General features: G+C 49.0%; 1 protein-coding gene across 2 annotated transcripts; it reads left to right on the forward strand.

The window, feature by feature from the left end:
- Positions 1-587: 587 nt before the first annotated feature.
- On the forward strand, positions 588-8,688 carry SNX11 (sorting nexin 11). Of its 2 annotated transcripts, XM_037149919.2 has the most exons (8): positions 603-690; positions 2,759-2,818; positions 3,767-3,821; positions 4,260-4,346; positions 4,617-4,717; positions 5,945-6,040; positions 6,257-6,469; positions 7,189-8,688. In XM_037149919.2, the coding sequence occupies exons 3-8, from the start codon at positions 3,780-3,782 to the stop codon at positions 7,448-7,450; spliced, it is 801 nt and encodes a 266-aa protein (XP_037005814.2). In that variant the 5' UTR covers positions 603-690; positions 2,759-2,818; positions 3,767-3,779; the 3' UTR covers positions 7,451-8,688. The 2 variants fall into 2 exon arrangements, with proteins under 2 accessions (XP_037005815.2, XP_037005814.2); XM_037149920.2 differs by lacking the exon at positions 2,759-2,818 and having other exon boundaries at positions 588-690.
- The last annotated feature ends 5,370 nt before the right edge of the window (positions 8,689-14,058 follow it).

Consider the following 14,058-nt stretch of genomic DNA (forward strand, 5'->3'; position numbering starts at 1 on the left):
TTGTTACTAAGTAAGCTGCACCATCCCTCCTCGGAGTCCTTCGAAGAGTGAAACCAGTTGCTGAACCATCTCTCAGTCCGGGTTTTCGCTCTGACAATCTGGGGTTTTACGAACCTGAGTAGGAGTCTTCTGATAACTCCGCTAGGGAACTGCAACCACCCGGGTTGAATTGGGGACTCTCTGGAATTTGAAAAACTCCAAGAACCGGGGCGTTTTCTTCCACGACCCTCCCACAGTCAAGACCGCGCCTCGCAGAACCGAAAAACTGATGACAACGTTGCCTCAACTCCTCGGCTCCCGGGACTCCCTCTCAGACCTTTGATGATTCCCCCTGGCCGCTGATTGGATGGACTGACAACCATGGGCGGGACGCTGCCCTGGATTGGACGTCAGAACCCCTTGGTCACCCGTCACCAGCGTTCACCCTCCAGCACCCAGAATGATTGGTGTGGAGTCCAGGCTGCCGCCAGGGCCTGGGTGGGGCCAAGCGCGCCTTGTGGGGAAGCGGGATCGCCACTAAGAGCCTGGGCCTGCAGGGGTGGGGCGTCCTGGGCACCCGGGATTGGCGTGTCGGGAGCTGTCTCCCGTCGTGCACTGGGGCACCGGCCACTCACCCGGAAGGAGAAGCCGAGACGGGTTATGTGGTGGGGCGCTGGCGCTGTTGCTGCGGAGAGTAGGTGCTGCTCTCAGGTGAGGGGGCGTGGGCGGGGCCGCGGCTGCCGGGAGCGGGTGCTACTTTGATGTGAGGGTCGCAGGCTTAAGCGTCAGTAGTGACTTTTGGGATGGGGATTTCCCTTGACATCCTAGGGGCTGTCTTTCCTCCCGTAATAAGGGCCGTTACTTGCTGGGAATCCTGAGAAGGAAACCCGGCTTTTGCATTTATTTTTAAAGGAATATAAAGCATCTTTCCTTCCAACTCCCCAAGATTATTAGAAAAAAAGAAGCACCTTGTGGCTTTTTGCTCTTAGTTCGTTAAGAACGGAGGGGGAGTGGCCGGAGTCAAAGAGTTTGGGTGTCTTCACCCAAACTAGCCGTTTAGGTGAAGGGACTAGGGACAAGGGACGAGTATTTTAGGGGGACAGGGGAGGCCCTTGCGCTAGACTGTGGTAGCCTTTGTGACTGACCTTCCAAGTGGAAGGAGTGGCATATTACAGAGGGACAAAAAGAATGGAGCAGAGCTGGTTGAGAACACTCGGAGGTTGGTCAGACGGGAAGCTTCCTTTGCCACCTTTGGGGACTTAGGAAGGAGAGCTTTTTGAGTTGCCATCTGGCTCAAGAATAGGTAAGGAGGGATGGAAGTCTCGGTGGCTCAATATACTTTTACCACGATTGTTTTTTTAACCTGTCTCTTGAAGTAGTTTAAATGGAATGAAAAAGACGGGGAGCTGAAGCCTTGATTTGTGACATTGGGAAGTTTTACGAGGAATCTACTTGGTAAATGGCAAACAACTAGATTCTTCTTGGAGTTATTGGTGTTGGCACATATGGGGAAAGTAAAGGAAACCTCAGGTATGAGTGAAAGGGCCCAGGAAATGGAGTTAGCGCTGAGCTGTATAAGTAGTGGAGAGAATTCCTGACTCTATCCTTATTTGGAAGACATATGGCTCCATCCCCCAGATCATGGAGCCAAACTTTAGAACTTCTTCCTCTTCAGGGAACTGAGCTTCATTTCCTTCTGAGGAGTGGCATCAATGGGGAGGAGAGGAAGCTAATGGAGATTGCTGGAAACTATTTCTTGAAGTCTAGGTTTTAGCATTTGTTCCATTGTTTTTAAGGAAAGTTACAGCTGAAACTTTCTTAGGGACCTTTGAATTTAGATTTATGTACAAAGCATCTTGGAGGCAGAGGGTCCTAGGATTTTTAAAAAATCTATTTATAGCTTTTTGTTTCTAAGTGGCATTAGCCCCAAAGGAAAGGAGAGGAACTTGCACAGGGAGGTGGTACAGAGCCCTAGGCAAACTGTCTTTGAATCTAAGAGAGTGATGTGTATTTGGTTACTAAATTATAGTACTGCCTTTGGTAAACCTTTCAAGGCACAGAAAGTGTGTGAGCTCCACCATGCTTATGGCAACTACGATTTCCTTGGTGTGGTCTTTCCTGTTGTTACTTCTGTGAAAAGACACTGCAGAATCTTTTAACTCTGCTCCTGGCCTGGCAATTTACCAAATGCCTGGGAAAAAAAGAGGGAAATGTATTTTTAAATCTGAGTAGGTTCATCATTCACAGTAAGTTGGCCTGCTCTTTTTGGTTGCATCCATTTGAGTGCTTACATTGGGCTTTTTATGCACCACGTTGTAACGGCATTGGGACTGCTATTTTTCAGTTCAGGAGTCCTTTGCAGTGGTGAGTGCATCAGATGAAAACTCAGGTGGTCAGCAGGAATACTGTTTAAGATGGTATTGCAATCGTAAAGCCTTCGGTTTGCTTGACCGTGTCGCCCGGTTTTTTCATCTGCCGTGCACTTTGTCTCCGAGTGCAGTGTCTGTGTGGAGGGACCTCCTGGTACATTGGAAGGAATTGGAAAAGCTGTTTGCTCTGCTCATTTGGTGGTGTAAATGAGTTCCCCTTCTTTTGAAACATTTGCCTTGTGTTAGCAAAACATAAGATAGAAAGGAACTCATTACACACGCTCTTCTAATGGTAAGGCAGAACTAATAAGGGAATGTGTTTAAAATTAATTGTGGGACTGTAAAAGCGAGTGGATGTGAATGGGCATGGGGGGAGGAGAGGGAGATCTTAGAGAGTCTTGTTTTCCCAGGAGCCAACGCAGATCATTTGTTGGCAGTACATATTGGCTGAAGTCAGTTTTCATTACAAGGTAAATTGAAAAGGGAAATTAAACCTTATTGTTCTGCTCTTAAGAGAGGAGAAGGGGGTGCAGGTGGCAGCCAGGGTGGTTGCCGTCGGAGTGGTTCTGGCAGTAATAAGATTAGTGCTGTATTTTAACAGAAGGTGACATCATGGGCCCCTTTGGACTTGAGTAACCCTGTGCTGCAGCCTTCATGGTCCCCTTGTTGGAGTGGGCGATGTCGGTGCACATGTAAACTACCACGTTGGGGGAAATCAGCAGCTTAGGTTTTAATGAATCTTTACAAAGGAGTGGAAAACATCCTGAATCGACCTGTGTAGCTGTGGGGTGTTTGGGCGGAGGCACAAACCGGATGGCATGTCCAGCAAGGAAATAATTAGAACCTTGGGCTTGCGGTCTGGAGAATAAGTGATTCGATAAGGGAAGGTCGAAACTGAGTAACCCATTCAGGTGCTCCCCGTGCTGTCAGACTGTGTTTGACCTCTGGGGGAGAGGACTGGTTAACAAGACAAAGAGAGACTAGGAGGATGTGTTTTGGGGGGCTAGGCTGTCTCTGAACAGCCAGGAGGGGGCGATGTTAGGTTCCTTTGCAAAGCTGTGCTGTGTGTGCCCACAAGGCTGTTCTGCCTGCAGTCTTCAGGCAGAAAGGGTTTGCAACTGAACCTCCCTGTTTGTGGGGCTTGAGGTCAACACAGCACAGACCAAAATGTGCTTTGGTTAGAGGTGGCATAGTAAGGGTCTTGGCTATGGTCTGAAAAGGGAGGCAAACCCCCAGAGCTTGTAGCTGTTGTGATGTGGGGGAGTTTTTTTTTTGCTTCCTCTTAAGTTGTACTTGAGGACTGAAAAAGGTGCTTGGGTTTCCCCAGGAGAGTTGATGAAAAATTTTTAGGGTTTTGCCCTGGTAAGAATAGAAGCACACTAACCACAGTTGTCCCCTTGTCATTTGTCCCTTTTCAGATGTTTTCTTCCAATGGGCTTTTGGTGTAGGATGTTGGAGAACCAAGAGCCGGAGGTAAGCAAGTGGTCTCCAGGGAGCAGTGGGTAGGTTCGAGGGGGTTTAGGAGAAGATGGGGATCCTTGCTCCGCGGTGTTCCTCTGACGGGAATACCTCGGCGATTCTGATGGGCTCGAAGTAGAGTCAGGAGAAGGAAATCAGTAGTAAAGGCATTTCTGGGGATTGAGGTTCCGTTTTGACTAACTTTTCCATTCCTTAGAATATACTGGAACGTAAGCTTTGTGAGGGGAAGGATTTTTGTCCTCTATCATGGTTTTCCCCCAGTGTCTTAGAAGAGTGCCTGGCACATATTGGGTCAATAAGTATTTGTTGAATTTAATGAACAAATGAATAAAAGTTGGTGCTGTTTGGAAAAAAAAATCTGCCAACCTGTGTTGTCAAAGATGTCTCACTGTGTGGCTGAGTTGAAGCTGACGGAGCATTTCTTACCCTCAGGAGGTGATCACTGTGCGTGTTCAGGACCCCCGCGTGCAGAATGCAGGCTCCTGGAATTCTTACGTGGATTATAAGATCTTCCTCCATGTAAGTGCATTGCACTTCTATATTGGGATCAACAGTCTCCAGGGCGGAGGGACAGTGCCGAGGCAGAACCTGTCTCGGAGGGAGTAGAGGAGCAAGAGTGTGGGCGTGCCCGAGAGTTGCTTGCAGGCCGTCTGGTAGCACCTTGCTCCTGTGTGCAGCCTCTGAGCAGGACTGTGGCCTGTGGCTTAGATCCCCGGTGAGAGTGAGGATGGAGGGTTGTGTGCTCTTTGTCTTTTTCCACTAACCCCTTTGATGTACTTTTTCCTGCAGACCAACAGCAAAGCCTTCACTGCCAAGACATCCTGTGTACGTCGCCGTTACCGTGAGTTCGTGTGGCTGAGAAAGCAGCTACAGAGAAACGCTGGTTTAGTGTGAGTCTGTATGTGCTTTCTTCTTGGGGGTCTGAGACTGGCTTTTGGGTGCTTACTTGGGAGTTAAGAGTTGACAGTGAAGAAAACTTGGCAATGTGCCAGACACTAAAGAAATTGAGAAATGTATTCTTAAATTATGTTTATCAGTGAAAAAAGGAAAGACAGAGTTCTTATTTCTAGTATTTTGACCTAACTGTTGCATAGGAATAGCAGAAATATTCTTTGTATGCATATTAGTATAGGGCTGGACAAATGTGCTGCTCACATTATACATGTGCTTATCACTGGCTGTCAGAAATTTTATCACCTGGACTTATCTGACAGGTGATCCGGTCCATTTGACATGTAAAAATTGTGTGTTTTTTTTTTTTTTAATGCAAAGACCTTTTCTCAGAGGCACAATAGGCTGAGAGCCCTAAGAAAGACCTCCCAAAACCTTAGGAAAGTCCTAACACTGGAGGCAATATAGAACAGTGATTCTACCCCAGAATGGCCACTGAATGCTCTGTGATGGATGGCCCGTTGACGACCTAGCTAGGCAGTTATCATGTGGGACCGATGAGGACACTGTCATGGGTCCGGCCTTCTAAGCCAGTTGGAGCTTCCCCGACAAGCCGTGCCTGTCTAGCCTTGCTGTTACCTTTCAGAGTTACGGGCTGAGCCTCACAGGAGAGGCTAAGGAGCTTTAGAGTTTGTGGGTGACAACTCAGCTACTTTTAGGAAATTCCAAGCATATGACTTTCTGGGATTGGCATAGGTAGTCTCAATCAACACACAAGGACCCCGCATTTTCTGTGTCTCTATGTCTAAGTTTCTCCCTTTTAAGAATGATAGTTGATGGTGGGGGTGGGTTTTGTAAACAGTGTAGTATAGAGCATGGAGTTGGAAGTCATAGGCCGGTGTCATACCAGTTCTGCTGCTTACTAGCTGTGTGCACTGGGATGTTTTCTCAACTTCTCTGATTGTATTTCCTTGTAAAATGGGAGTACTGATATCCTTCTCATGGGGTTTTGGGAGGATTAATGAAATAAGGTGTGTAAAACATTAAGTGTAGTCCCTGACACAAGGCACGCCGTTAGTCACTGTTAGTGTCCCACCCCTGCCATCTTATTAAAAGTCATTTGTATTGATTTGTGCCTCTTCTGGGAGGATTTCCTTGATCAGGGGCTGAAGTGACTGTCTTGGATGTTACCCTTATTTGGGGTGTAATATTATGTGACTCCACAGGCCTGTACCTGATCTTCCTGGGAAGTCAACCTTCTTTGGCAGCTCAGATGAGTTCATCGAGAAGCGACGACAAGGTCTGCAGCACTTCCTCGAAAAGTAAGTGGACGTGCAGGCTGGCACTTGCCTCTGAGGTGGGGGCAGAGAGGGGGACGGTGAGCAGCAGGACAGCTCACTGAACATGCAGGCGATTTGCGATAGACCCCTTTTTTGTACCCCCATGCTCACTCAAGCCAGAATCCTCCAGAGGTTGGGGCTGTGGAGAGCAAATCCTCGGGGTGATGCTGTGTGTTGTCCCCCTTGTGTTTGCCCCAGGGTCCTGCAGAGCGTTGTCCTCCTGTCAGACAGCCAGTTACACCTCTTCCTGCAAAGCCAGCTCTCGGTGCCCGAGATAGAAGCCTGTGTCCAAGGTCAAAGCCCTATGACTGTTTCTGATGCCATTCTTCGCTATGCAATGTCAAACTGTGGCTGGGTCCAGGAAGAGAGGCAGGGTTCTTGTCACTTGGCTAAAGGAGACCAGCCTAAGAGGTAACTGAAGCTCTCTTTGTTGAGACACTAGGAGCTAGGATTACTGTAACCCGGGCTAGAGAGGTGCTCGCTTGATAGAGAGAGTAAAGTTCACAGCAGTCTTTTAGAAGGAGCCTCATTCTCCTCGTGTGTGTCTCACATTCCATGCACAAGAGTCAGTGTTAACCCAACCCTGGGTAGCAGGCTTTCCTATAGAAACTGGGGGAGAAAGAAGAGAAGGCTTTCCTATTTGTCCTGTCCTTTATGTTTCCCGCTTTAAAACAACTTTATTGAGATATAAATTCACCCTTTCTGTGTACGATTCAATAGTTTTTCATTTATTCACAATGTTATGCAACCATTAATCACCACAGTCAATTTTAGAACATTTTCATTACCCCAGAAGAAACCTTGTACCCATTAACATGACTCTCCGTTTTCTCCAAGCCCTAGTCCCCAACAAGCCCTAATCTGCTTTCTGTGTCTGTGGATTTACCTAGTCTGGATTTACCATTTCACACAAACGGAGTTGTAAGACATGTGGTCTTTTATGACAGGATTTTTTTACTTGGATCTTTTCAAGGTTCATCCATGCTGTAGTGTGTATCAGTGCCTGATTCCCTTTTATGGCTGAATAATAACCCATTTGTATGGACATACCACCTTTTGTTTGTCTTCACGTGTGTCTCTCCATTCATTTGGTTTATCTGTGCCTTCTTTCCCCTTTCCCATTCTTGTAGTTGCTGCTTTTTTCCAAGATCGGGCAGGAGGAGTTCTCCCTCACCGCCTCCTGAGGAAGAAAAGGATCATTTTGAGGTGTGGGCTCCTGTTGTTGACTCTGAGGCTCCTTCCCTGGAAAGCCCCCCTCTGCCACCCCCTACCTCACCATCATGCTGTGATTTTGCAAGACCCTCTGATCCTCAGCCTGTGAGGAGGTCCTTGGGAGGGGACCATGCTGTGCCTTTGGATCTGAGTCAGTTAGGAACAGTTTTGGAAAAGTGAACTCTGCTCTGAGCTCTGTTCTCTGAGGCGGACAGAGAGGATGCAGACAAGGAGGTGCAAGCACCTGGGTGGGACCGGGCACAGGGCAGGTGCTGGCGGGGTTGGGCTGCTTTACAGTTGCCTCTGTGTGGGTTGGTTGCATAGAGCTTGGTTGCGACGACTCCTCAAGCTTCCTCTGTAGAAATAAACACTGTGCAGATGTTTGTAAGTTAAGTGTAAGGTGCGGGGGCTGTTGGTTTTGAGCAGAATCCCATGTTTACTCTCTCAGGAGCTGAGTTTCTTATGATGTTTGTTAATGGGCCCAGAAGCGCTGCCCAGGTGACTGATTTCGGGGATCTGTAAGTGGCAGATGTTAAGCTGCCATATTGAATATTGTCCCGACAGAATTGCTATGTCGTTGTTTTCCCACGGGCTCTGTTTTGCTGCAGGCCCCAGAGCACTCTGTTTCTGGCAGGCTGGCCCCTTGCCTGCCTCCTTGCATAGCCAGGGTGGTGAAAATTTATTCCCCCACCTCCTTGCTTTTCCTCCACTGGTCCCACTGAATGGAATGGTGCTGTGACGCCTGTCCTGGGGGTTTCCTGCATATCCCAGGACCTCAGCCTGGTTGTGTGGGGCCTGGGACCTACAAAGTAGGTTGTGCCCACCCAGGAGAGAGAAGTGGCTGTTCACAGCCAGAGGAAAGGCAAATGGCTCCGGGAGCTTTGTTTTGGAAAAGGCTGGCCTGGCCTGTCACTGTTCCATCTGGTTGTAAAGCAGAGACGCAACCATCTTTTATGCAGAGGTAGAACGGGCTCCTGTCTTTGTTGAAACATTTTCTTCTCCCTCAGTGACAGCTCCCTGCCTCCAGGGCTTCAGCCGCTGCAGTGCCCCTCTGCTGTGTGGCAGGGAGGCCATGCGCTCAGTCCAGTGGGGTGCAAGGGCTTTGTTTCTTTCTGGAGAGAGGACCTGGGGGTGGGGGGTGAGGAGCAACTTGCCTTCTTCCTTCAGACTGCGAGGCATTCTGCCCTCCTACTGCCACAGTTCCTCTCCACTGAGAGCTGGAGTGGGCAGGAGCAGAGTGCTGCGGGCATTCGCATTGCTCTGCTCTTAGGTTTGTGTGTGGTTCCTGCCCCTCCTCCACCCGCTGGCTGCCCCACCTGTCTGTGGGCTCTTTCACTACCAGCCTATGCTGTGGGACTGTCGTGGCATTTAGTTCAGAGTTGAGGGGCTTTGGCCTGAAATAAAATTCAACTATTTAAGACTGTTGTTGCAATATGTGTCTAACAAGCTGTAGCAGAGAAGGAGGGAACGAGGTTGGCAGTAGTTCCTTTCATAAATCATGAATTTATCAGTGTGGAAATAATGGTTCAGAGCCGTGCACCGCAGCTCTCCTGCATTGTGTGTGCAGCTCAAGTTCACCACTGGAGAAAGGACTGTTTTCCAAAGAGCCAGGATCCAGCTCTACTCCCAGCAATGGGCATGAACCTTGTTAGGTATAATTTACCTGATGCTGCTTCCATCCTCCAGCCTGTCTGAGGTGCCAGGTGCTGAAAGAGAAATAAAGTTTGTCAACAGGCAGATGCAAAGCCCTGGCTGGGACTCATCCCTCTTTCCTGCCTGCCTCCCCTGAGTCTCTCCTTTATATGATGCAGCAGAGCAAGGCGAGGATAGAAAACCCACAGAGGCAAATCCAAAATGTCAAAAGAAGTTCATTTAAAAGGGGGAAAAAAACTCCATACACAACCCTCACAAAAACCCGACAGATGCTAAGCTAATGGCATCCGCTCTGCCGATTGGTGGGGATGACTCATGAATATTAATAAGTCCAATGCTCCAAATGGTGCAGCTGTGAACCCAGCTGTGCCTGAAGCTCTCTGATCTCGAAACTTCCAGACAGGAGCCGGAGGTGGTCTGTGTCAATTCCCTACTCAGCCAAAAAACAGCAAGCTGGGTTGGCCTTCTTCTGTTCGTTCCTTTTCTTCCTGGAGTTGGTGCTCAGCAGCTAGTTCTGCCAGCAGGGTAGGCTGCTGGGACAGCAGGAACCACTCAAAGACACGAATGCAATTTTTCTGACTCCCAGCCTTTTAAATGATCCATTAACAGCAGTGCATATAACAGCACTTCAGTTAAGCTAAGGCCAGGAACCATCCCCTCATTGTCTTCTGCAGAGTTGAGTGTAGGCCATGGAAAGAGCTGTCCTAAGAAGGGAAGACATTTTCTAATAATGCAGGCCTGGAGTCTGCAGAGAAGCAGCAAAAGTGGACTTCCTTCTCCACCCACGCAGTCCCATCTGCCTCGTGTTTTGCTCTGTCCCTTCGTATATTAAGGGCTAGCCACCATGGCTGATGACCTCTGTGCATGGCCTGCTGAGCTGTTCTGTAGAAGGAAAGTTTTGGGTTTTTTTTTTGGTTAGAATTTAGAATTGAGGTAGGTTCTATGCCTGATGTAGCCACCTTTCTTCCAATAGCTATTTCCATGGCCCAAGGCTAGTCCTCTCCCGTTACTCAGGATAAGTGATCCCAAGCTCATAGGGTTCGTTTTGTTTGGTGGAAGGAAACGTGTGCATGTGTGTATGTGGGTGGAGAGAGGTGGGATTTCTTGTATAAAAATCACTATTTGCACATGCATCTTTTGTCCTTTTCATTTTTGACCTTGGTGCCCAATGAGGAGGGCAGAGCAAGTATTACACTCATTTTCTATCTGAGGAAATTTTTTAGTTGAGCTAAGCATGGTTTTTAAAAATATGCTTTTAGATGGTGTTAGAATATATTCAGGTGAGAGGTCCTTTATAAGCACTGTAAGACAAGGTTGTTCCCCAACTCCCACTCACCCCACTCCCGCTGGGGGTGGGGAGCTTTTTGAAAAGCTAAAACCACCACCACTCGAGGAAGAAAGTCCCCCTGCTTTTCAGTTCTCAGAAGTCACCTCCACAGTTCCCAGTTTTCTGACTGCTGAGGCCTTTGATCCAGACTACCAAGTCCTAAGCACCTTGTACCCTCTCTGGTAGCTTTACTAGGGAGGTGGTCAGGCCTTTTTAACAATCTGATCGAACATTCAGTTAGCTCCAGGTTTGTGAATATGTTTGTATGCCTTAGTTCTTGCTGAATATTTTAATAATATCTAGGGGTGGGGAGGACAGTGGGCCAGGAGGATGCAAGGTGGGACTGGTGTAGAAATGGAAACAGACCAGCTCCTGGCTTGCCTCATGGAGGCCGCAGGAGCATTCAGTTGGGCTGGAGTGGCATGTGCGGATTTATGTGTGAGCAGCCAGCTGAGACTCGGCTAAAGCCAAGCAGATAACCACTGTAGTGCGAGTTAGTGAGTTCCTCAGTCAAGCCTGGGCACTGATCCTAAGCTACCCCTCTCGGGCGGCCCTCTGCCAGCAGGGACTTGGCTCTGTAGAGGGCGCGTTGCCCAGCACGAGGTAACCTTTCTTTGAACTGTGGATGAGTGTCCCCGTTTCCATTCTTACCACTGTACCTTTCCTGAAGGCTTGGAAGCCCCCCTCATCTCTAACTGATGGCCTGTCTCAGCTCTTCTCTCTAAGGGGCTGTTTCAGGAACCGTGGCAAAGACCAAGTGGGCGTCTGGCTTCCAACAGGGCAGCAGGAGCTGGTCCTCATGACTTATTAGAGAAATAATGTGGGTAAAATCAGTTTTACTTTAGTGATGGAGCTGGAAAGCTGCAACCTCAACTCACAAGATACAATAAATACAGACAGTTTATACTCAGAAGGATAACAAGAGCCACACTTTTTAGGAGACAGTGCTCCTGACTCAGTAAGTAGAGTGAATAATTTTACCTCCTTTTTGTTAAGGGGAGACCTGGTCCACTTCTGCAGGCAGAGGAGGAGAAAAACAAGCTGTTCTTACATAGCAGGGAAAGGGGCCTGAACGATAGAAGGGGGAGATGGCAAAGCTAGAGTGTGAGAATTAAAGAGATAACCTGAAAGTCTTGAAGGCTTCTTTCCCCCTGGAAGGGCACGAACACTATTTGCTTCTGTAATCTTTGGGTTATGGGAGCCACCAGCCCCAATTATTATCTGTGGCCATCAAGTCCCTCCTTCTTGGCCTTTAGCCAAGCACTTTTTCTTTATACCATCCATTTGGAAGGGGCAGTTAGTTCACATCCTTCAGTGTTCTTGCCCTGTGTGTGTGTCGCTTCCCTGGTGGCCATGGTATGGAAAGCCAGGCCCACCAGCAGCTCAACCTGAATTCCTCCAGCAGAAGGCCCAGAATAGTGAGCCCGAGGCGGTTTGTTGGAGGCAGTGCAACCTGCCCATACGAGACTTAGATATATTCTACCAATTAGGGCACATCTGTTCCAAATGCTGAAAGGCGGGCACTGTCTCTTTAAGAGCCATCCCACTCCTCTCCTTGAGTGATGAGGGCTGGGAGCTCAAGGGAGTCAGATGCTGATTAAACAGTCCTACTGCCGAGCTCTGTTAGAAAATTACTGTAATTATGATCTAGTCCCAGCAGAGGGATGAGTTCCAATCCTGCTAATAACCCTTCCAGGTGCCTCAGATTCAGGCCCATGGGAGGCAGCGTCGACAGGGCTCTCACTGGCACTAGGACCAGCGACGGCCCTCCTGTCTGGCCTGTGCGGGCAAATACAATAAATGCACTGGACCCCACATCCTAGCTCGGCCTCCCGAGAAAGCAGTGGGTTTTGGTTGTGTCGTGAGGGTTTTTTTGTTTTTGTGTTTGGTTCTTGGTAGCTCCTGGGAGTCATTTTGTGGGAGGAAACTTTCCCCTAAACTAACATGAAGGACCAGGAAAATCACAGCCGTGAGATGCCAGTCTGTCCCAACTCCTCACTTCTGCTTGGGGACTGCCAGGAGCACTGCGCCAGCCTGACCCAGAGCAAAGCCGAGGGGAGCCGAGCTGCTGCCTTGCGCTGCACAGCTGCCTTCCGCTGCACTGTCTTCTGCACTTGTGTCTATGAACCTGTGTTTCTTGCTCTCAGGTAGAACACAGCATTTCACTTGGTCCTGACTAAGAATTTCAGGAATTTCTGCCACTGAAGAGGGAATCAGGGATAATGGACAAAGCTGTAGAGAGAGATTCGCTGTAATTCAGCTCTCCAGATTGGCAAGTACAGGTTTATTCACGTGAAAACATCAGGCTTATTCACATGAAAACATCGGTTTTGTAGTACAGCTCTGCCGCAGTGCCGGCCAGCAAATCTCAAAGGTGCCCGTGGAGCGTCAGGGCTTGCTTGCTGGTTCCTAAACCCTGAGGAATTCATGGCATTTGTGCTCTGCATGTTTCCCAGCCTAGCCTTGAGCTGCTCCTTATTGCTAAAGCACAAACTTCTAAAAGACAGGGCAGCCTCTCGGTGCTTGGTTCTAAGCACACACAAGTGCCCCGAGACAGCGGTTCTCGGCCAGGGGTAATTTTTTACCCCTGGGGCACATCTGAAAACATTTTTGCTCGTCAGAACTGGGGGGGGGGGTGCTGGGTATTACTGGTATCTAGTGTCTAGAGACCAGGGATGTTGCCCAATAACATAAAATTATCTGATCTAAACCGTCAGTCATACCAGGTTGAGAAACCCCGCACTAACAGAAGGAAGTACTAAGCTCCAGGTTCTGCCCCCCCCCAAACGCCCCCTGCACCGCCATGGAGATGTGGAAGGAACAATGGCCAGTTCCCAGATGCCAGGGGCTTTGCCAGAGGCAGAGTCTGTCAGTGGCAGGCCAAGCAGGGCGCCTACCATGGGAAGCTTCCAGCAAATGTGGGTGGTGTGCATGTGCTCCCCTGGTGATTCAAGGCAGGACATGCTGGGCGGAGTGTCTGACTGTGGGGCCGAGGGGCGTGTCTGTAGCGTGTTTTCAGGCCCATGCTCAGGTGTGGGGGGATAAACGGTGGCCAGCTGCTCACCATCAGGTTAAGAGTGTCTGGTAGAACCAGATGCCCTCTTGGAGGACCAGCACTAGAAGACTCTTGGAATTTATTCCCATCACAGGAGGCAAGGAGGTGGCCCACTGTTGCCCAGTGCCACAGAAATGCTTTCCTCAGTGGCACGCTGCCAGGTGGAGGGGTGGCAGGCTGTGATGGGGCCCCACGGGGGACATGAACACACACGGCTACTGACAGATGCCAGCCCCACAAGCAGCATGACACCAGGCCCCTCAGAACTGCCCGGGCATCAGGAAAAGAAGGCCTAATTGGCAGGCTTTGCCTAGGAGCCAGGCCTGCAGAGGAGAGGCCTTCATTAGAGGGACATCATGCCAGGAGAGCCAGGCCAACTACGGGTCGACCGCCCACTGCCCCGGCGACGGGGCAACTCATTTTGCCTCACTGACCGCTCGTACCTGAGGTCTTGGAGTCATTCTCCATAACTGTCCCTTTCAGTCTCAAAAGTGTCCTGGAAAATAAGTTGTATGGTCATCCTACTAATAGATTGGGAGGGCATTATATAAGATTTTTTTCATAAAATGGGCTATATCTTAAAATGTATTATTAATTGAATCCCAAAAGATTGAAAAAGAATGGTCATTGATTTTTAATCTCTTTTTAGTTGTAAATGTTAAACTCCCTACCCAATCTCTGTAAATTCGAATGGGAAATAAAATGGCTGGACAGGAGGGGAGGGGAGGGGAGGAGCAAGGGACTTTGGCAATC

This window comes from Artibeus jamaicensis, unplaced genomic scaffold (genome assembly GCF_021234435.1).
Source record: "Artibeus jamaicensis isolate MK-2021 breed Jamaican fruit bat unplaced genomic scaffold, CSHL_Jam_final contig_1998, whole genome shotgun sequence".
NCBI classification, from domain to species: Eukaryota; Metazoa; Chordata; class Mammalia; order Chiroptera; family Phyllostomidae; genus Artibeus; species Artibeus jamaicensis.